The 22,152-nt window shown below is 41.0% G+C and overlaps 2 protein-coding genes across 9 annotated transcripts in view; both read right to left on the bottom strand.

Annotated features, from left to right (window-relative positions):
• Positions 1 to 18,588, bottom strand: part of CCNT2 (cyclin T2) — a 25,735-nt gene extending 7,147 nt beyond the window's left edge. The window contains exons 1-8 of one of the 6 annotated variants that reach the window (XM_054277587.1): positions 18,401 to 18,588; positions 17,605 to 17,686; positions 11,120 to 11,248; positions 10,572 to 10,632; positions 9,442 to 9,504; positions 3,193 to 3,238; positions 1,741 to 1,904; positions 1 to 11 (exon numbers count right to left, since the gene is read on the bottom strand). The exon at positions 1 to 11 is cut by the window's left edge and continues 60 nt beyond it. In XM_054277587.1, coding sequence (XP_054133562.1) covers positions 1 to 11; positions 1,741 to 1,904; positions 3,193 to 3,238; positions 9,442 to 9,504; positions 10,572 to 10,632; positions 11,120 to 11,248; positions 17,605 to 17,686; positions 18,401 to 18,420 — 576 coding nt within the window. In that variant the 5' untranslated portion in view covers positions 18,421 to 18,588. Of the gene's footprint in view, positions 12 to 1,740; positions 1,905 to 3,192; positions 3,239 to 3,974; positions 4,505 to 5,127; positions 6,176 to 9,441; positions 9,505 to 10,571; positions 10,633 to 11,119; positions 11,249 to 17,604; positions 17,687 to 18,400 lie in introns of those variants that run through there. The other 5 variants (XM_054277592.1, XM_054277588.1, XM_054277590.1 and 2 more) reach the window with 5 other exon arrangements.
• Positions 18,589 to 21,530: 2,942 nt separating this feature from the next.
• The window catches only part of ACMSD (aminocarboxymuconate semialdehyde decarboxylase), a 33,187-nt gene continuing 32,565 nt past the window's right edge, over positions 21,531 to 22,152 (bottom strand). For all 3 annotated transcript variants that reach the window (XM_054277986.1, XM_054277987.1, XM_054277988.1), the window contains 2 exons: positions 22,034 to 22,132; positions 21,531 to 21,816 (listed from right to left, as the gene is read on the bottom strand). In XM_054277986.1, the coding sequence (XP_054133961.1) occupies positions 21,754 to 21,816; positions 22,034 to 22,132 (162 nt within the window). In that variant the 3' untranslated portion in view covers positions 21,531 to 21,753. The remainder of the gene's footprint in view (positions 21,817 to 22,033; positions 22,133 to 22,152) is intronic.

The following is a 22,152-nucleotide window of genomic DNA, read 5'->3' as shown; positions in this document are numbered from 1 at the left end:
ATGAGTTAGCTCTGAATAAGAAAAAGAAAAGCCATTTTTACATCTGATTCTGGTATAAACAGGTAAAACTTAGTCTAAGGTTGTACAGCTTTTGCAGTAGGTACTACAGTTTGCATGAGCTGAATTAAAATTTTAATAAATTATTAGGCAAGTGTGGAACAGAAAAGTGGGACAAATTTCTGACAACTACACACATTGTGAAAAACAAGTTTAACTATAATATTTTGTTTTTACTCTTGCACAGCCTGGATTTGTTAGACCAAAAACTATAAAAACAGTTTCTAAAATAACATACTTGCCATTCAGCCTGTACATATTCTATATGGAGTTAAGTTTCCTTGAAAGTATAAATTTCTAAGTCACTGTTTCGGTCATTCCATCAAACTTAGGAACAACCAGTATCAGCTCTGTACAAACCACAGCCATCAGACCCCTCAGAAGGACTCTGCTTTAAACAACAGCTTTGAAATAATTTGTGTTCAAGGTGGAGTAGCTGGCTGTGTTAATAAAACAAAGATCCTTACAATTAGTATGCCCACAGGAAAGTACACATCTCCATGCTCATCAGCTGCAAATACAAATACTTTTCATTGAGATTTAATTCTAGTCATAAGCTAAAAACAACTGGGTACAGTCAGGATTTGAATGCAAAAATACATCTTTTACAGGTCTGGGAGAACTGGCTTCTCCAGAATTCCACAAGTAAGTTATAACCTAAGCTGCTCCCAAGTGCAAAACTACCTCAGCTCTTTGGTCTGCCTGGGTCTGTTAAACACCCCAGCTGCATAAATGCCTGAAGGATTAAGTGATGTTCACAAGGAGCTCACAGCACTCCCCTGGGGGATTTCACAAATCCAAACAATGCATGTTTACCACAGCCAGGTGGGAAGGCAGCAGGGTGGTGTTTGCAACTGCAGCTACAGCTCAAAGAAGCCTGGTAAGACAGAGAAGTCTGAAGCTGCACTTTAAGCTCACTCAGGTTCTGTGTTTCACGTGACATCTACTCAATTTCTCACTTTCAAACCCTCCCTCCCCAGAGTGCCATTAAGGAAGAACAGCTCAGCAGCTCAGGAAAGCAGCAGGCACAGAGAGTCAATGCTGGGCCATCTGAAGCCTGGAGAGCTCCACCACTACTGTAAAACAAACATTTCACTGAAGACCAACAAAGACCAACACACAGACCTGCAAGCCCCAGGAGCTCCCACCTCCTCTACAGCAGCACACCTGGCCCTCAAATTCAGACTCCACTGTAGTAAATACTAACTTGAAAGACAGCAAACTTCCAGGTGTAGGGGTGTTCTAGGCATATGCTTTCCTCTTACCAGAGTCTGAGATCCCACAAGCTACACCAAACTGTTAGCACAGAAGTGCCTTCATAAACATGGCAATTTTATGTACAGCCTGATGGACACAGGCACTGAAACAACACTGAGGTACCTGAAACAATCAGGACTGCATGAATGTGCACTGACAGATGTCCATCTCTGTCTTGGTTCTGAAAAGCATTTAAAAGCAGGATTCTATCCTCCACCTGCAAAAGGTATGTGGGCACCCCAGCCAAGAGCCAAACCAAGTTTGTCTTCTGAAGTTCTCCCCACTCCCATCCCTTTCTTTCACTGAAGATACAGCACATGAAGTCAGGGAGACTTCATTTCAGCTGAATGCTCTCACTACATAGTGTGCTCCATCCTTACATGAATAAACCCTTGAATTTCAAAATGAGACAGGGGCATGGCTTACCATCTAGTAGTTCTAGAGTAACTGAGGGATCTACATATTCCCACCAGTGTTTTCCATCAGTTGATACTGGAATCTCCCAGTTGGACCACTTGCAGGCCAAGTGAATGCACACACATGCTATCACTGTGGGCTTGTACTGAAGACAGAATGTGGTAAGGTGAAGGCTGTTGCACACATTTCGTAATGAGGAGCCAAAGGAAATCAAACATGTAAAACAGAAAACCCAAACAAACCAACCATTAACATACAGAATGAGATAGCTTGTCAATCAACAGCAGTTAAACATTTTGTTGAATAAGTTCATAAGATACTGCCCTAAGAAAACAGAGGGCAGGGCATTTATCCAGTAGAAAAGTTTAATTTGATTTTGCTATCAAAAGCCTGATGAACAGTAAATAAATTTACCAATTATTCTACTGTACTTAAGTACTAGAAAGGGCAGTATAATATGGTGAATTAAATTCTGCAGTATAATGCATAGAGCTAATTGGGCAGTCTCTGAATGAGACAACCAGAAGGTCCCCAGCAGTTCCACAGCAGTCAGGTGAGTTATTTGTGGGCTTTGCTTTCACCAGGCCTGGATTTGTGACATTTGTGATGTTGTCCTCAGCTTCCAGCACCACAGACCCATTGGTTCACTTTCACTGCTTTAGCATAACTTCTCTTAACAGCTGCTTAAGTAGAGAATCTTGCCCATCAAGGAACCACCAGGATTTATTTATTTTAACAGTTCTAATAACCAGCAGATACTGTTTAAAAACTGTATCTACACATAATTTAATTCTCTTAAATAAAGGTTAAAGTAGTTTTGCAAGAGGCAAATTGAAGTAATCAAGACTAAAGTCTGCTCTCTAATTCTTTCTATGACAGGCTATGTCTACAAAACAACCACTTGGAATCCTAGGACTATAAATTTATCTAAGTACTTAAGTTTTAAAGCTATATATTAAGATTAAAGAGCTGTTTCTAAAAGAAATAACATTGGGCTAGTACTAGTCTATCTAAAAATAAAAATCAGCTAGTTGAAAATATCTTAGGCCCACTAGAATTTTATAAGTTAAGATTGAATCAATATACTTAAAGTTAAGAGAAAACTGCCATTAACTACAAGTGTAAACTAAAAATAGTTTTGTACTTACCAAGATGCTCGGATTTCTAGGTTAAGTTTATCTCTGTAATCTTTAGCTGCTATTCAGGCTACCAATTTTAGACTTATGCACTCACAATCGAGAAAAAGTCATCAGAAAGCACCACTACACTTCTCATTGTGCATTTCAGCCCTTTGTGCCGTCAGGCCCTTGTCCAATACACCGCACTGCAGGCGGGGAGGTACCACCACGGGAGGTGGCCCAGTCCCCCACTGCAACAAGGGTAAGACACATCAGGGGGCCCTGCAGTAAAGGAAGCTATAGTGTGCTACAACAGTGCAACAAAGAGGTTCAGGATAACAACCTGTTGGTAGCCATGAAATAGGATGTCTGTGCCAAATCCTTGCTTGCTGTAAGAAAAGAAAAACAAGAGAGATTAAAGATCCGCACTGATTTGTCAGGTTCGTTCCAAAATTCAAGCAGTTTTACCTACCAAAAATCACTGCTGGGTATTTCTAAAGTGCTGATCTGGCTTTAGCTAACTAGCCTTTAGAATGATCTTTTCTGAGATGGAGAAGACTCAGACACACTCAGTACTGGAGCTGAACCTGTCATTCCCTCAGTGCCCCTCCTCCCCTGCACAGCCCACAGCACAGCTCCCCTCCAACAGCTGCCAGGTGAGCACTCTCCTCTGGGAAGCGCTGCTTCCCCACCCTCACCTGCAGGGATCCCTGCTTGGAGCTGGGAGTGCAGCAGGCAGTCAGTCCCAGCCAGTTCACAGTGCTCCATCTGCTCTTGGAGTGGGCCATGGCACCCTCCCACCTCCCCAGAAACAGCCACAGCTCTCTCCCAAAGCCCTGGAACACAGCCAGCCCCCAAGCTACGTGGGGAAAAAATATCAGTTTTCTGCTCTTTCTAACTGAGAGCACTGTAGTCATAACATTTTGCTCCATATTTGTTAAGTCTATGGCAAGGCTTCGATAGGAAACAGACAAATTCATCTGAGTTAGTCAGAAAAAAATACTGAAACAAACCACAGGACTGCAACATGCCAGGAATGAAAATCTGACTTGGGCTGTTACAGCCACAGAGTGCTGACCCCTGCAGTGACTCCCCAATGCTCCTCACTCAGGTAAGAGAACTTACTGTAACATGCATTTAATGGAATAGCTGGGCACAAGGGGTTTAACCGCAGATTGAATGCAGCCTTCATTGAATTCTTACTTTGACACTATCACTTGAAATCAGTGCTACCTGCAGAGAGCGTAGTGTTGGATTTTATGTCAAAGGGAATACTGGTAAACTTTTAATAATATTTCTAGAAAGTCTGAGAAATACTACAGTGGCTTTTAAATTTAGTTTTTTGAAAAGCATATTAAAATGTGATTTAACTCAACTTCTAATAATTGCCAAAGAATAAAATTCAGATTTGTTTTTATGCTACACAGCCAGGAAGTGCCATAATCGAGGAAGAATGTGGAAGTTGCAAGGTAACAAGATCTGTTCCTACACCCAAATTCTACTAATCCATAATAATCAGAAGATGAACTGATAATGTATTATGCCATAATAATTAGTTTGCACGCTGTAATGGTAATTGCATGCCAAAAAACCAAGGAGTTCAAACTCTTCCTCCCATCTAAAAAGAAGGTGGAATCACAAAAAAAAAAAAAAAAGAAAAAGTAAAATGAGATTGTCATAACAAATAAAAATACACAGTGATTGAGTAAGACTCAAGAAATTGATGTCTTGTCCTTCATTTTTCATCAAAGCAATGCCTAAAGGATCTTCAATGATTTATATATTCTGTAAAGTTACATGTTTGAATTAAGGGAGCAAGACCAAGAAGCATTTCTACTCTCACTGAAGTGCCCCTTCTGGACAAGGAAGAAAAGCAGATGCCAGAAAACTTCTATTTAACATCAGCTTGAAAGATGAGTAAATCATAACACATACCTGGAAGAAAAGAATCACATCTTGAAACACACACTTTAGCCTCAATCAAAAATTACTGTGCTAAATACCTTACCTATACTAAAAGCAGTATGATTCTGTTTCAATTTACTTACAGCTAAATAATAATCATTGCCAAAACCAGCAAGAAACTTCAGCTCACAACTAAAGCCTTTGATAACACAAGGCACAACTGAAAATATCCATCCCAAACTCTTCTATGTAGGGCAGCTTTGGTTTAGCAGAATCCATTAATGAAATTAAATCTAATGAATTTTGGTTCCTATATTTTGGTGGCTTATTTCCATTATAGTAGTGGAAAGTGCATCTCCAAAATTTAAATCACCTTGAAGCAGGGGCTAAAACAAGCCAGCAGAGTTGCTCTTATAACTCACAAGCTGCAGGACCGATGGCTACGACACCAGCCATGAATGACCAGTTTTAGATTTCAGCATTCAGGAGTGATTTCAAACATCCATCCTGTCTCACTGCTGCAGAAGCAGCCATAAAACAGGGATCAGTGAAATAGTCATCAATTTTTGAAACAGGACTTGCTGTCTGACACACGTTCTGAGAGGCTGTCTCCAAGGAACTGCCAACTGGAAACCAAAATGCTTTTTACTGGGCACAGCCACTCAATTCACTGCTTGCAGTTCCAAGACACCTGAGTCTTTTCTTCAGCACAGCTTATCTTGGATCTTGGGATGCTCATGAAAACGTGACTGCCAAGTCCCCATTAGGAGCTGGTAACTGGCTATGCCTGGCCCCTGACAATGTGTGAGCACTCCCCAGAAAGAGGAGATTGCAGATAAGCCAGTCAGCATCAGAGGAGAGAAGCTTGCTGAAGTCCTTCTGGCAAAAGCAAAAAGCCCCAGGCTCTGAACACAGGGATGCTGGAGGGTGCTTGTTGTATCTGGAAAGGGCTGGAGGAGGCCATGGTGTAGGCATTCAGGTCTGAGTAGTCCTGGTGGCTTTAATTCTTGAAAGTACTTAAAGCTTGGAAACAGGCCCACAAAAACCTGAGGTCAAAGTTCAGAGTGGGATGGCCGCCTGTAGCAAGTGCTGGAGTGCAGCTGGTGTTTCACATCTTTCCACACCACTAAGATTCAAATTTTCCTCATGGGAATACCCTCTGGAAAAGCTGAGGCATTTTCACCTTGTCTTCTGCTGATTTTGTCCTCAGCCTGATTTAAGCAATGGCATCCCCACACAGATACTATGGGATATTTGAAGGATTTGACAGTGCAATTTTCACTAAAGATTAGTAAGGATCATGGGTGTTTGAGATACCTGATAACCTGCAGAGCAGTGAGAACAATCCTAGAAATCCTTGAGATCTCATCTTCAGTTCCAAAAGGTTGTGTTCCAGCACAGAGAAAGGAGTGACTGAAGACTTCCCAGGATACAGATTCCAGGTTTCACCAGAAGCAGGCTGAGAACAGACTGATTTTGCACCAGACTGTAAGAGGACCATGCCACACTCTTGGCACCAGGGCAGTTCCACTGCTGATCCCTCAGCTGGTGTTGAGGGCAGCAAGGGCAAAAACCAGAACAGTTTTTGGTGTTTTGGTGGGGTTGTTTTTCCCCTTTCCTGTTTTCCTTTCTTCTCTTCACTACTGGAGCATTCTTGGAATGGACACTGAAGCTTGCTGACAGGCCCTCCCACATCCACTGCCTCCAGATTCCTTGGACCTGTGGGATCCTAAGGAATGATGGTCCTGTCTCCTCTTCTCAGTCTCTTGACACTGAGGAAGAATGGTGCAGAAAAAATACTAAGCCCACACCATTTTCCTTGTCTGCTATACTGACCAAACTGCAAAGATGGAACAATTTCATTAACCCACGAGTCTCTGAACACCAAAAGGAGTAACTGGATATTGTATGCCTGAACATCATGAATCACTATCTATCCATCCAGTCACCCCTTCTCTGCAATGATCTGTGTTGTCTAGTAACACCTTCAAAAGGCTTTCAATTTTAGAGAAGAAATTCATTTTTTCTTTAGTTGTATGTTGAAGCAATTATATTTATTACCTACTACTTCATCTTCAGCTTCCAGCAATTGATTCTGGTGTGCCACTGCCAGACTAGACAGTCTTCTGACAAAGCACTTGGTTGAGTTTTTTGAGCATCATCAGCACAACCTGGATTTTTATTCTTTCATTTTGTTTTTAAAAGGGATATAGCTTAAATCTTAGTAACAGGTTAACAGTGACTGCATAAAATGAATTACCCTGGATGCAAGACAGCAAAAAGTGATGGAGAGAATCAGCCATCCTCTGAGGCACTGCAGTTTAGTCAGCCAAAGACCCTTTCCCACCACCTGACAATGCAGGGCACAAACCCTAAGCCAGATCCTGAGGCACATTTGCAGACCTCAGCTAACTTTGCTGCTTCTTTTCTGATACTCAGTCAGACATGACATTCCTCCCTTCCTCCTCTCTCTCAGCATGCAGTTAGAAGTTTTAATCATAACAGGCTTGGGTAAGTTAATCATCTTTATTCCAAAAAGGTATCTCTGCCTTCTGAAATTGTGTTTTTTTTTGTCCAAGATGATGTTCCAGAACTGGATGAAGTAACCTTAGATTTCTTTAACTTCTCAGTCAATCCCTTTAGCACTAAAGGTTTAACACTAAAAAAAATCTCAGGTATATTTTAAAAGCTTTAGTACTCAGATATCTGAGTGTTGCATCTACTGACCTTGAAAACCCACACTGTCCAATAAATAAATGTTCAGGAACAGAAAACTAAACTCCTACCACTGTGTCTGTGCAGATAATCACAGTGCCCATGGCTCCATCTCCCTGTCCTCTCAACACACCAAACCAATGTTCCATGGCTGCTATTCTGTCCTTGCCTGACTTGCATGCATGACTTCCAAACTCATGCCTGATGTTTTAAATGAATTAATTAGTTTCCTTTTTCTTATTTTACTATGAGGTACTCACATCTTGTGTTCACAGTCTACACCACTCCTAGGGACATGCTGCCAAGGATTGCATCCCCACACACACTAAGGAGCACACCTCCTCCAGTGAGCAGGGTTTTAAACATCAGAGACATTACATTCACCAGTCCTTGAGCTACATGGACTTTCAGCCCTCACTGAAGTCTTCAAATTTCAAGACTTGATATCACTTTAGACTTCTAAGTATTTTTTCAAGTCTTCTGACATTAAATACTAGTTTAAAGATGTCAAATTAAAAAAATCGCAGTATCTTCAAAGTATGAATTTTGTCAGTACAAAAAATTAGCTTACAAAACACAAAGGGAAAGGCTGAACTGCCTTAGAGTGGAATCTACCCTTGAAGAAAGGAAATCCAGTTTGTGTAGCAGTGTGCCTGTAGGCTTGAGTGACACACACTGATGTGGAAATCCTGAGGCAATACAACATTCCCCCACTCCTCCCCACAGCCCCAGACACCAAACAGAAGCACAGGGGCTCCCCAAGAGAGTAAAACGTGCTCACATTTACAGTGACCAACAGCCAAGAAAAGCCAAAGCAAAACCCTACAGAGCAGCTGGTGCTTCAGCTGAGACTTCAGGTGCAACTGGACTCATGCACCAAGTCACAACCAGATCTGGGCAGAAAGCAGAGAATCCTCATCTTACAGCAAAGAGAGCAATGAAACTACTTTAAATGCAAGTAAGTTACAGCACCAGCCCTACTCAGTGTCCAAAGACACTCACCAGGAAGCTACAGCAAATAAGAGACACCTTCCTTAAAGGAACACCATTAATTCCAGAGTTACTACAAACCAAATCTAGTTAACAGGGCCAGGCTGTACCTAAATTTTATATATTTAATAGAGGGAGAAGAAAAAACACCAAAAACTTAGAAGCACTTATGCATTTCTTACTGCAAAACCAGCTAATAACAACCATGGTCTAAAAATTTCAAAACGCTTTTTAACTTAATAAACATAATTAAAGTGAAAAGATTATTTTAGATGCTTTTACAACTGATCCCTAATTTTTTTCATCCTACATCTTATAAGAGGGTGTTTTAATCTTTTTTTAAAGCTCCAAAAGAAACCAATTCAAGAATTAAAGAAGATGTGCCAAAATGCCACAAAAATATAGAGAAGAAAATAGGTTTCTAGCCAGTCACATGAATGAGCTGCAGACAAGTTACAGGATATGTGTAACTAAAGGTTTGGGGTTTTGTGCTCCCATCCAGAGCAAGTAAGGACACACTGCTACAGAAAACAATTAGTCACCCCTATTTGCATGTGACAGCAGACTTGCTATGCACTCTCCATCCCTCAGTGCATTACCTGAAAAGATTTGCTAAGACAAAAAGCTGGCATTAGCCATCAATGGGCAAAACTACTTCAGAGTGAAAACCATCAGCTCAGCACCAAACTATGGATCTGGCCAATGAGTCTGCAACTGCTGACTGCTTCTGGCACTCCAGAACACATGCAACAGGTACTATTAAAAACAAAGCTAATAAGAAAACAAAAAAAAAAAAAAAAGAAGGACAAAAGACTGGACTCTGTGACTCTCTAAGGTAAATATCAAACTTTTAATAATTAATTTTAAATGTACTCTTCGGATAACATAGTTGGTGAAAAATCATGTTAGACAAATAACATTACTTTCAGATTTTACAAGAAAGGTAAAAAAGGACTTACAGAAGTGGTTAAAAGTCACTGACCTCTCACTAACTGTGTACATTTCACAACATCTGTGTGTGGATGTTCAATGGTAATCTCAAAACCTGAGGAGTTACAAATACATTTTAGAATTATGCATTGCATCTGTAAAATAAAAAGCAAACCCCTTATGTTTTCCCCCAGATCTAAAATACTTGTAAACCTTTGCACTGTAGAATAATTAACACTATTTAAGTGCCTTTTATTCTTTACCTTTTCATACTTTTCAATGGCAGATGGTAAAGCCGCTTTGTAATCCATTACTAAAATATTCCTCCAGTAATCTCAAATCCTGTACACACATAACCTGGGAAATGACTGTATTTTTAAAGCTGAATATATCTGAACAATTTCTAGCAAGTCAGTAAAAACTGTACTGCAAACACAATGGTGTGCATGTATACTTTTATTAATTGATTTCTAGCACTTAAACATGTTGCAGGTATGAAATTTGAAATTAAATAAATTTGTGTCAGTGACTTAAGAAACCCTTCTTGGTTTATGACACTGTTTTAAGAACTAGGTCACTACTGTGAGCTATTTTTTTTAACAATACCCCAAGTGGTATTTAAGAATATCTGAGCAAGTCAGTGTTCTCAAGCCTCTGGCTGTAATTGTCTCTGTGGTATTTTAGTCAGAAGAGTGTCTTGACAGAACATTCCACTTCAAATTTTGGAATCATCTGAATCCATTAAATGGCTACACTCCAACTTGTTTTCTTCAGAGTCAGCACCTGCTGAATTACATAATGTTCTGCTATGGAAAGGCAGAATGGGGAAGAGCACTGGGTACAAAGCTCTTCCCAACTGCTCCAGGACATGCACAGCCAGCCTACTACACCATGCTAACTTATGGGAAGAAATGTCAATGTAATTACTACTTGGAGTAAAATCTGTTTGGGAACCTACACATTTCTACCTCAAACTGTCAGAAACATCTCTTTCACAAGTACAGACACACCTTTCTTCTCCACAGTGAACACAGAACTGCTAACACAAAACTAAATTCACAAGTTGTGCAGGAAAACAGTTAAATTCTAGTGTACCAACAGCACATCAAAAATCCAGTTATTTGGGTCCCACTAGCTCTTCATGGCAAGCTGGCTGCACAGGAGGTATTTAGAAAGACATACCTAAAGTTTGAAGCATTATTGTTTCAAGTATAACCAGCTCTTGGGCTTGTTGAAGGTATGCCTGAAACAAACAAGCAGAGAGGTGAAGACACAAAATCAGAACTTCATTCCCACACTGCCTCTGTGGCACAGCACTGGCAACACAGGACACAGCAGCAGTACCCAGGGCACTGAGCACTGACAGCTCACAGCACCTCACACTGGGGTTACTTTCCTCCACCAGTACACACACTGCTACACTCAGCTCCACCTGCCTGCCTTTCACAAGATTAACTTGGTCTGGGTCTCACACAATCTATTCCAGCAAAGCATCTTTGGGAGGTCAGGTGGGGGCTGTAAGAATTTCAAGATGGAGCAATCTCTTCAAGTTTCATAACAAATAAGTGAGTCTTTAAGAAACTGGATTAAGTAATAGAAATACTTAAATGGTATAAAAAACAAAGGCTTTTCTTCCTAGGCTGCAGATTCCAGTAAGAAAATGTAACAAATCATTAGGTGAAATGACATCTTTCAAACCATGCATCTTTGAAACCATAACTTCCACCTACATCACTCTTTGTATCCAGCTGTGGCTCTTGAGGATGAAGACAGGCATTTGCTACTTTAATAACATGTTCAAGTTTCCGTGGCTGTTCTTCCACTTTGGCAGCCAAAAACAATGCCGTGGGAGACATTATCTGAAGAAGAAAAACATGTGTATTTTTTAACTTTACAAGCAGGACTTGAATTTTTATGGAGTCTAAACTAGCACAGAAAAGGTTTAAGAAGTTGGATTTGTGGCTTTTTTTCCCCAGTTTTGAAGTCACGCAAGGCAACAAAAATATAACTAGTCGTGTTTTATTTTGTAACTGATGCAATCCTCTCAGCAGCACAGGGAAGGAGTAGCATAATGTTAAATTACATTTGTGAGTAAAATGTCTGAGGTCAAACTAATTCTAGTTCAACATGAAATATTTTGGCCCAGAAGACTTAGTCACAGTAGAACAGGCTGTTTTTTTCAAGTTAAATATACCTCATGAGAAAGTTCATCCAATTTCTTGCACACAGCGAGTCACTACACCATCTTTTCAGTAAAACAGCTGATCACAAGTTCTGGTAGCATTTAATTCTCCCAAAGAGTGAGAAACTTTGCAGAGAACTTTAATAAAAACAGCTTGTTATATAAACATAGGCTCTACAAGTACAAGAAACTTTATATGTACACATATATTCTTAGAAACTTTACTATATGCCCAGCAGTATCTGGAGAACAAAGCATAAGGATTTGTAAAACATCAGTTTTACAAATGTCAGTAAAGACTAGACATTCCATTTAAAGATGAAAATTTCTATCAAACTCTAGGTGTCATAGGGTGGCAGATCAGTATCACCTAGGAGTTGGCTGTGAAGTAGAATTTTGGTGCCTGTTGTCAGCTAGAGTGACTGAAGTGTGCAGACAGAACACAGCAAACCACAAAGCACTGATGCATTAGGTTCTCTCTGCATGCAAAAGCTGCCCATGTTAACCAGAAATTAAAATGGTACTAGAAATCATCTAGACATAAGCTGATTAAAATGATTAAAATTAAGTCAGTAGAAAGCATTTATTCAGAGACTGAAATAGCTCCTTGCTGAGTATTTAATTAATGCATGGTGCAAGAATTGGATTCCTCATTCAATATCCAAACAAAACTAGGCTAAATAGGAGGCATAGCCCCCCCTAAAGTCACATTTGCTTTTTTTTGCCAGTAAGCAGCCCCTTTTTATGCCAAAATGAAACATTTGGTATAAAAATTTACAATATATGCAAAACTGCAACAAACTAATTAAGCATTTCAAGGATTAAATTTCAGAAGCTTTCAAATGTAGTGAGAATACTTTCTTGCATCCTTAAATCACTTTGAAATGTCTGCTTGGATCTTAAGTAAACCTTTAAAGTTGGCAGACTTGAAAATTGACTCCCTGGTAAGGCAATACCCTTTGATGAGCAGAAGTGTGCCATGAGAAATCTAGCAAAAATCTCAGTCTATAAAAACCAACCACCCAAAACAAGTCACAGGGAGCAAATTCTTTCACAAGGGAGACAAGAACCCCTGTTTTCTTTTCAAGAATCTTGTAACCTAAGCCTGATGAACAAATGAAATGAAAACCCAAGATGAAGTGTTGCTGAACAAGGCCATATTAGCACTGTCATTTAATACCTCTGATGATTCTGTAGAAGTTCCTATTCCCACTGCTTGAAGTAATGATTTAGAATTCTGGAAGGGATTTCCTTTGCCATACTACTTGAAATGTGTCTCACACTGGGAGGTAAAACTTTTCAACAGTAAATATGATGGAAACACTTTCTGGAGTTCAGAAAGCGAGAGTATCAACAGCTCTGAAGTGGCAGAAAATGCAGAAGATGCCAGGCAGCACACACAGGCATAACCCAACACAAATATGTCACATAAAGGTATTTTACTCAATTTTCACCAACTGCCATGGCTGAAAACATTTCCATTTCAGAGAGGCCTTATTTGAACCAAGTCACCAATGACCAGATAATTAAAGCACCAGCAAATTCTCACTCACTGTTACTCTGTGTCTGACAGCACCAAAGTTCTACTTGCCAAAAAAGCACCAGCAGGCTGACTTCAGGATCTCTTCCCATTTACTGAAGCAGATCAGATCTGGCCAAGAAGTCTCCACACAATTCCTGAGTTCCAAGACTTTACACAAAACACAGCTCTGGAGGCTGATTAAGTCAAGCTGATTAATTGTCATATAACACTGGTTCATCAGAAATCCATGTGCAGCCCAATTAACTATTTCCTTCAAAAAGAAGTGTTGGCTTCTGGCCAAAGAATTTCAGGTCTTTATCCTATCTAGGACAAGGCTTCTCATTCCCAGTTTAGAGTAGGCCATTATTTTTAGCTCCCTTGGTATTGATTCAGAAAAATAGACACCCTAGTAAAATTCCAGACTTGGCAAAAATGCAGCCTTCAGTGAACACACCCTGCTAAGTGTATAACTGGCAAAGTTACTCAAATGCTTTCATTCATTTCCAATTACCAAAAATGGCAAAAAACCCAAGCAAAGTAGAACAAAAAAGCACAATTAAAGAAACATACTTGACAAAGCAATAGTGTATTTCCTATATAAAAATATCTTAATTTGATATCAATCAAAATAACTTAGAGTAATTATATACTATGCGCCCCAAATAGTCTTTGGGAAATCTTCAGAACACATGTGAGATATGACATTAAATCCTACTTTATTACTAGCCAAGTCTCACAGAAATAGAAAAAATCCCCAAAACATAAGAGCCTTGTTTACACAGCTCAAAAGCTTCACTGGGAACTGTGGTACAAACCCTTTTCACTTCAGAAGCACAAGGCAGTGCAATGACAAAGGCACTCAGAAAAATCTCAGAACACATCAGCAGCATGCATGTAGTTCTCTGAGATCTCCCTCTCCCTTCCAATGCCAATACTGGAATGTTTTTAGACTGATCCAGTTTAGCCTGAGACATTCAGTGCTTCCAGTCTATGAGAGGGTTTTCAAGTTTGAACACAAAGAGCTGTGAGGAATTTTTTTATTATAACCAGGAGCTCACATTGCATAAAAGCAGCAAATCTGTTAAATTGCACTATTAAAACCAGAACTGAAGTACCCAAAACTGCCTCACTAGAGCTTGAAGCGTATTATGAAAGTTTCAAGAACTTTGCAAAACTGCAAAATCAACTGTTTAATGCTGTGATTTGGACAGGGCACAAGGAAGGGAATGCAGAGGACTGGAAACAGAACAGCCTCCACACAATTCACCTGCCTTGCACTTGAAGGAAAACAATTCCTCATGTAGCCTTCTTGAGGCTCTTCACTAAGCTCCACTGTATGTCACAAAAACCCCCTGACATCATCAGGACTATTTTCAGCTGGCTGGCTGGTATTTCACATGGCATTCTAAGGATTATATTTAAAAACTACAGCTCCCATTTGGATGCCTTACCTCTCTTGCCAGCATTTGAAGGACTTTTCCCCCCTTTCTGTTCTTCAAATCACAGTGTACTGAAGAGTAAGCATCCAAAAGAACTATTTGCTATATAACAATGTAACACAAGTACTATAGAAATAGTATTTGCAGAAGAATTTTAATTTTGAAGATATTTTAAAGTATAATAGTGAGGCTAGTAAATATAAAAAGGCAGCAAGCTCCCTCCCCATCCCAATATTAGCAGAGACTAACTTTATACTCAGCAATCCAAAGTTCCTGTGCCCTGGTCAGCAATGCAGAAAGAATAATTTGTGCTCAGGAGATCCACAGTAGCTCCTGTCATTTGCACAGCCAGGGAAATTAGTAGTCAGGGCATCCAATTCTGCTTCCCAGAATTGGTAAAGCAAATTTCCATCCTCACTGAGGCACAGCAACCTTGCCAGGACTTTGCCTGCCTTGACTGCAACATCCAAACCTCAATATTTCTTCTTTGTACTAAATGCATGTACTCAGTAGGTAACCCAGAGCAACTCACAAGTGACTTGCTAGCTCACAGTCACTTCACAAAAAAGGGGACATTTGGCCAATAAGCAGTACATACAAAACATTCCCAATGAACCAAGACCACATTAACTGGTACATGCCACCCCTGAGGCTCTACAGATTGAAGATACTGTTGGGAATTCTGTTCCCTGCTCACAGATGACTCAAACTCCTCAAAGCCTGTAAAACTGTTTAGCAGTAACTTATACTGAAGAAAAAGCCCATAAAACAACAACTATCCCTGTTTGTTAACAATTAAGTGCATGTCACACACATGACACACATGTGTATTTGTGTAACCTGGCAGTTACACATGATGATAAATGTGCAAGTGTTCATTACCAGACTAAAAACATTCATCCACCAATAAAACAAGACAACACAGGCTACATTTTTCCAGCTGAAGATCATAAGGCTTTCTGACTAATGGCCATTTAATTTTCTAGCCTCAGCATTCAGATTCCTTCCTGCCATGGATAAACAGCACCACGTGCACACAACAAAGAAATATTAGAGATATACTGCATGTACTATAGGTCCTACCTTTGAGACTGCCAGTACCTCACTATTCCTGTCCAAGGGTTACTTTCTTCTTGCAGAGATGAATACTGTTACATTTTTTAGCTTACCAAGTACTCTGGAGATTTGATATTAACTATTTATTAGAGTTCTTGGCTTGTGCTTTCTCTACAGAGGACCCAATGGATGGTTAGGGGGTATTTTAAAAGTGACTCCATTCACTGAGACCCTCTTTGCCCTACAGAATTGTAAAAAGAAAATGCTCTTGCCCACCAGCACCTACACAAAGCCACTGTCTGGCCTTAAGTTCATTAAGAATTACAAAAAGGAGCTCAGCAAGAATCAGCACTGCTGAGGTACAGCCTGCAGCTCACTTGCCTTTAACTCTGAACATTATTACCTGAGAATTAATTAAACAGGACACTTCCCTCCCCTGTAATAGCTGCAGTTTCCATGGCAGTCTGCCCTTACATTGCTTACTTGTGAATTTTAATATTCATAATTCAACTTGTGCCATGGTTTTCACATAAAGAGCACTACACACTCAAACACTACTGCACTGCCAGGTCCAAGTGACTGTCATTTACCAGCACCCAGAGAAAACCCAAACACAGCAGCCAAAGCTTCCTCCTGCCTAAATCCAGGCCAGATTACCTAAATCCAGCCCAGATTACCAGTTGACAGCACCAGCAGCCCTCCAGCAGCTGATAGAACAGGTATGTGGGTCTATATATAAACACATCCACACTGAGCCATCTCTCCACCCCAAGCAGCTCTAGTTTATCAAGCCCACAAACCATTCAACAGTCCCAGAAAACTCCGGATGCCTCCCCAGCTCCAGGTTACTGCTAGGTGGGCAGAACAGCAGCAGGAGGGGAGAAAGAGGGACTTGTATGGATGAACACTGCAGTTCTGGTAACAAGCTGCTGGAAATTTGAGTTTAGCTCAGATTTTGCATGAAAAATAATTATATACACTTCTAAAATGTACCTACAAATGAGTATGTCCTTCCAGCTAAAGAGGCACCAAACAAGATGCCCATTAGCTCAGCCAACAGTAATGAACAAATTCAAGACAGGAAGAAGAGTTGGCTCTCCTTGTACCCCCCTGTGTACCTGCCCCAGCTGCAGACAGTGCAAGGTTTGCAGGATTCAACCCCTTGGCAGGTAAAGGTCTGCTCTGACCTACACCTAACATCCTTCTCAATCTGTTTTGTGATTAAAAGATCTAAAAAAACTCATCCTTAACATTTAATGACAAACCACCATCCCTATTGACTGCTCTTCCTTAAAATAAACAAACCCCAAGAACACCTAGACTACTATTACTGTTTTTCCCCCTACTGCATCCAGCATTGAACAAGAAAAAAAAAAAAGCCTGACACTCTCAAGTTGTTATCTCCAGTTCCATACCTGTTACAATATTCCCCAATAACAGCTAGCATTTTTACTGAAAAATTCTATTCTTAACAACACAGAGTCAACATGTCCAGGTTATTAGACAAAACAAGATTTACCTCAACACATGTAAAATTTTTCTTATCTAATATGACTTACCACTTAAGATTAGACTAGCTAAAACAATTTACACTGCTTCAGGAGCAGCCACATAATCCATATGGATATACACCCATAACCACATTATCATTGCCAGCCACACCATGCCAGAACTTCCACTGACTTCACCAAGAAAAATGTGTGTTCCTACACATTAGCCTTTCAAGCCTCAGCACATAAACACCAGCCACATTTGAAATGTATTCTTCACACATCTGAAATGTGCTTGCTGATGGTGCCTATTTATTTTTCATTTAGATGTTAGAAGATAAAATCTAATTACCACTAGTTAAAGTAATCCGAAGTTGAAAACAAGTATCATTATTGCTTCTAAACCATTGATAAGAAGCTAGAATTCCTAAAAACAAATCACACTTCACACTCCTGCGTGTAACACTTCTCAGTCAGAACTGCTAAAATTATGGGCATGCTATAACCAAACATAAATCATACTTACATTTCGATTAAATTTTGTGAAGGAATGATGCATATAAAACCTGTGCATGTAAACAATTGCAGTATTTATGGTAAGCTGAGATCTGGAAGATTAAATGAAGGAAACACTACATATTAAGAAAATTGTCGACAAGAACTGAAAGCGATGCGCTTTCCATATCAATCACTGCTCACAACATATTGTCTTCAGCCGAAAATGGATTAGGGACGTGACACTTCAGAACTTAACTGATATTAACACATCCTTAACTGATATTAACACGTATCGCTCCCATCTGTTCCGCAGACCATGTGGAGATTCCTACGCCAGGATCCCCACAGTCACCCACGGAACGAGAACTCCTCAATGGGCGCCACACACTGAAACCCTCGAGTGCTTTTGTTTTGTTCCAGTTCAACTATTTCAGTCAGCGATTTGAGGGTTTGGCCTTGCTCTGATCGGGTTTTTTTTTCCCCTTTAAAAAAATCACACTAAAGAGCGGCTAAGGAGTTTTACCGTTTCGGGTAAAACAGCAGCTCGGGTTTAGTTGAGAGCAGCCCCGAGGCGCAGCTCGGGCCGTGAGGGCAGGTGGGAGCCGCGTCCCCGAGCGCCGACAAAGAGCGCGGCGCGGGGGCTTCGCCAGGCTCCTCCTCCCATTCTGTGCCTCAGGCCACGGCTCCAGCCCGCAGGAGCGCCGGCCGGGGCTGCGGAGCATCGGCAGGGCTCCCGGGGACGGCTCCCACGCCAGGGAAAAGCTCTCCCGCCGCCCCTCCACGCGCGGCCCCCGCCGCCCTCACGCCCGTCCCCGTTCGGATACACGTTGAGGCGCTGGCCCATATCTTGGATGAGGTTGGCCGCCTGCTGCCGGTACGAGAGCTCCTTGTCGGCCTCCACGCCGCAGCGCCGCGAGGGCGTGTTCTCCAGCTGCTCGCGGCTGAAGAACCAGCGCGACGCGGCCGAGGAGCCGCCGCCGCCCCGCGCTGCGGACCCCGCGGAGCCCGCGCCCGCCGCCGCCATGACACCTCCTCCTCCTCCGGCACCTCCTCCCGCCGCCTCCATCGCGGCTCTCGCGAGAGCTCCCGAGCCCGCGCGCGCCCTCCGCCATAGAGTCTCGCGGCGGGGCGGCCGCGCGCCGGGCGGGGTCACGTGGGCTGCAGGGGCTGAGGGAGCGGCCATGGCGGCCGCGGCGGGAGGGCCGTGAGGGGACGGGGCTGTGGGGTCATGGAGCCGTCTGAGGGCATCCAGTCGTGGAGTCATGGGGCCGTGGGGTCATGGAGCCGTCTGAGGGCATCCAGTCCGCCCGTCAGCCCCGCACCGCCGCTGTAACCCCGCTAAACCAGTGAACCCATCGCCCCGTGCCCGGGTGTAACGCCTTGAGCACCTCCCGGGATGCTGACTCCACCATCTCCCTGTAGTGCCTGTCCCATTGCCTGGCCGCCCCATAACTGCGTATCTGTTTCATACGATAGTTCAAATATCTAATCTCAGTCTGGATACCTTTATGCCTAATAAAGTGAAAAACAGATGAAAAATGTTTGAAGCAAGGGTTCCTTTTTTAATGCAAGCTAATCACATACAGCTAACTTGGAGGAGGAGATGGAAAGGGAGGAAGGAGGGAAAGATTTGGAATGCACAACTAGTTCCTAGAAAATTCCTGTCTCTGCTAATATCAGCTTGTGGATACTCAAGAAATGCACAAGAAAATGATGAATTATTATTAGGAATTGTGTCATTGGAGGTGAGCAGCTCCAGCACATCAGTGATGCCCCTGCAGTGTGCAGGTTGTTCTCACTCCGTGTTCAGGGATGGGATTTCAACCGTGGTTTGAGTTTATGGATTCAGGGTTCAAAGGGTGCAAAAAGGTATTTAAAGTTCTGATCACCGTGCATGAAAATGAGAGTTCTGCTCATGTTCAGTGCATGCCACTGCCAGTCTGCAGTGGTTTTGTTCATCTGAAGTTGCATCGCCATGAGATCTTTTACAACTTCAGTGCCAATTGTACACAAGAAGTTGTAATCTTAGAACTGGACCCGACAGAATACTGATAAAGTATACATTATTGTGTATATATATATATATACTATATATTTACTATATATATGAAGAATTACTTGCCTGATCTTCCCAAATATATATATCTTCTTTAAAATCCTGCATGTCCAGAGGAAATTTAACCTCAGAGACTTCTCATGTAATTAGCTGATCTTGGACTTCACATTTGTGTGTCTGTAACAATCAAGGCACAATATTTTACCTCATTGTTTAAATCACTGGGTAAAGCTCATGGAATTTGGGTGTTCAACTTAGATTCTTTATTCCTGCTGTAATTGGTGGAGGATTATTAAGAATGTTCTCATCTGTCTGCAATTAGAATTTTACATTAGCTTCGTTTAATGAAATGAAAAGATGAAGGGAAGATTATATATATATATATCCCTGTCTTAAAAATCTTAACATACCAAGAATAGGTAGAATATCATTAAATAATGAGAGGCATAATGAATATGATTTATGCAGGGTATGCACATTAATTAACTCCCGTGCAGGATACTGCAATCACCCATTTAGTCACAGGTTAAAGTAATTAAATGCAGTTCTTGCTATTGGAGAGGTTCCAGACCTTGGTCCCCAAAGATGTGACATTGCATTTTCATTAACTTAACTGGTTTCATTCATAAAAAAATTGAAGAATTAATCCAATTAAAATGTATTGGAGGAATCACAATGTATTTCCCTCTTAAATCCATTTAAACATCTGTGAGAATCATGTATACTGAAGGGAAATATGAGAATGAAATTGCCTTTTGACTTTGAAATTTAATTAAAACAATCTGGTTGAAAAATCATACATGCTGAAAACTCAATGCCTGCATGTGGATATTTAAATAAAAAAGGTCAACAGAAGTCTTGCGAACCTGAGGACAATAAATGTTGTTAAAGCTATTTTCTGGCGCTTCTTTTCCTCTTAGGTAAAGAATTGATATTCTAAATCTCTGAGCTGCTGACTAATTAAGCTCCAACTACTTCACAAATCACTCTTCTTTTTTTTGGGAGTGGGTTGGGCACTGTAAAGAAGGACAGAGCTTTCTTTGTTGTCAACGGAGGCAGGGATCAGCAGAACTGCTGATGCTCAGCATCCTTCAGGTTCAGCTGTGACAGCTATGGCCAGAGCTAAAAACAACTTCTGTCTAATACTGTTTTGCCTGGAATGTTCCAAGGCTGAGCAGAGGAATGGGGACACCACACACAGCCAGCCCATGTTCCCACAAGAACAAAGACTGGAAGTGCTAATCCACGTTTTTCTGACTGGTGCACAATTCTCCTGGGAGGAGGATGCCTGTGCACTCACTGGATAGTAATGAAAACCTGTTTCAATCAATGCTGTATAAAGCAAACCTTTCCATTCCTATAGCAGGACTCAAGCTAGGGAGAGCATTAGCACTTCAACATTTAAACTATTCAGCCTTACTTTTAGGAAGGATTTGGTAAGGAATAGAACATTAACCCATACTGTTGCCAAACACTAGTGTTTATTGTGACAGTGACAGTGACACACCAAGTAATACCCACACAAATACATTATTTCTGCACCTACACCCATATTGTTCAAATTGTTTCTGATGAATAAGTTCCCAGTGCTGTAGGTAGCAGCTGATATGTAAAGTCCCCACACAGACCTTTTCCGTCCTGTCACAACATTGACAAAGCACAAGTGCACCTGCAGTGCTGAGCTGAGTGTGGTGGGCTGCATTTTCCACCAGGGGATAAAAGAAAATGCTGCCTTTTATTGGGCATCAGCATTATTTAAATTCTGTTTTAATATTCTTTCAGATTCTGTTTGGCTGCCATAACAAAGACAGAAATGTAGTGAGTACATAATTTTCTCATCTCCTTCCTTCCTGGGAATCAAGTCCTAATAACATGGCATTGATTATAATTCAGAAATCTCTCCTTTATTATGAAAGCAGGGATTTCAGAATTGTTTAAAAACAGCCTAAATCCTCAGGCAATACCTTTGCATACTCCTTTCCAGTACCCTTGCTTTTGCTTTGGAAATAACAGGAGGCTGTCAGATAATTGTCAGTTTTATTTTTCATCTGCACAATTGTACATGCCAACAGAAATACAGGGATGTTATTTCAGAAGTTTTGTTGCTTTAGTACTTCATAATTATTCAAATTGTTTTCTGCTAAGACCCAAAAATTCCAGAGCATTTCCAGCCTTGAGTTTATCCTGTAAAAACAAAACGCATACATATGTTTGTGCTTAGCTCATATTTAACTCAAATGCTTTTATTTGTGCTTTAAAGGGAACTGCTGCAAAGAGACTGAAGGGTCTCCTCCAGTCTTTGCAGAAATCAGTGTACTACACTGATTTTTCAGTGTTTTATCTCATGTCTCATACAGAGACTTAAAAAAGAATGAAAACCCCTCAAATGTAAAAATCATACCTTTAGTTTATAGTCAAAATCATCCATTGAATCAATCAATTTTCCAGGTTCTAGTTCCCCAAGTGGAAAAGGGTAATCTGTCCCCAAAATAACTTTGTCCTGGTAATAAAAAAAATGTT

Source organism: Melozone crissalis, unplaced genomic scaffold (assembly GCF_028551555.1).
Source record: "Melozone crissalis strain CALT ecotype California unplaced genomic scaffold, PUWL_Pcris_2 ptg000023l_1, whole genome shotgun sequence".
Lineage (NCBI taxonomy): Eukaryota > Metazoa > Chordata > Aves > Passeriformes > Passerellidae > Melozone > Melozone crissalis.
Note: the sequence above shows the minus strand (reverse complement) of the source record. Positions and strands in the feature narration are given on the sequence as shown.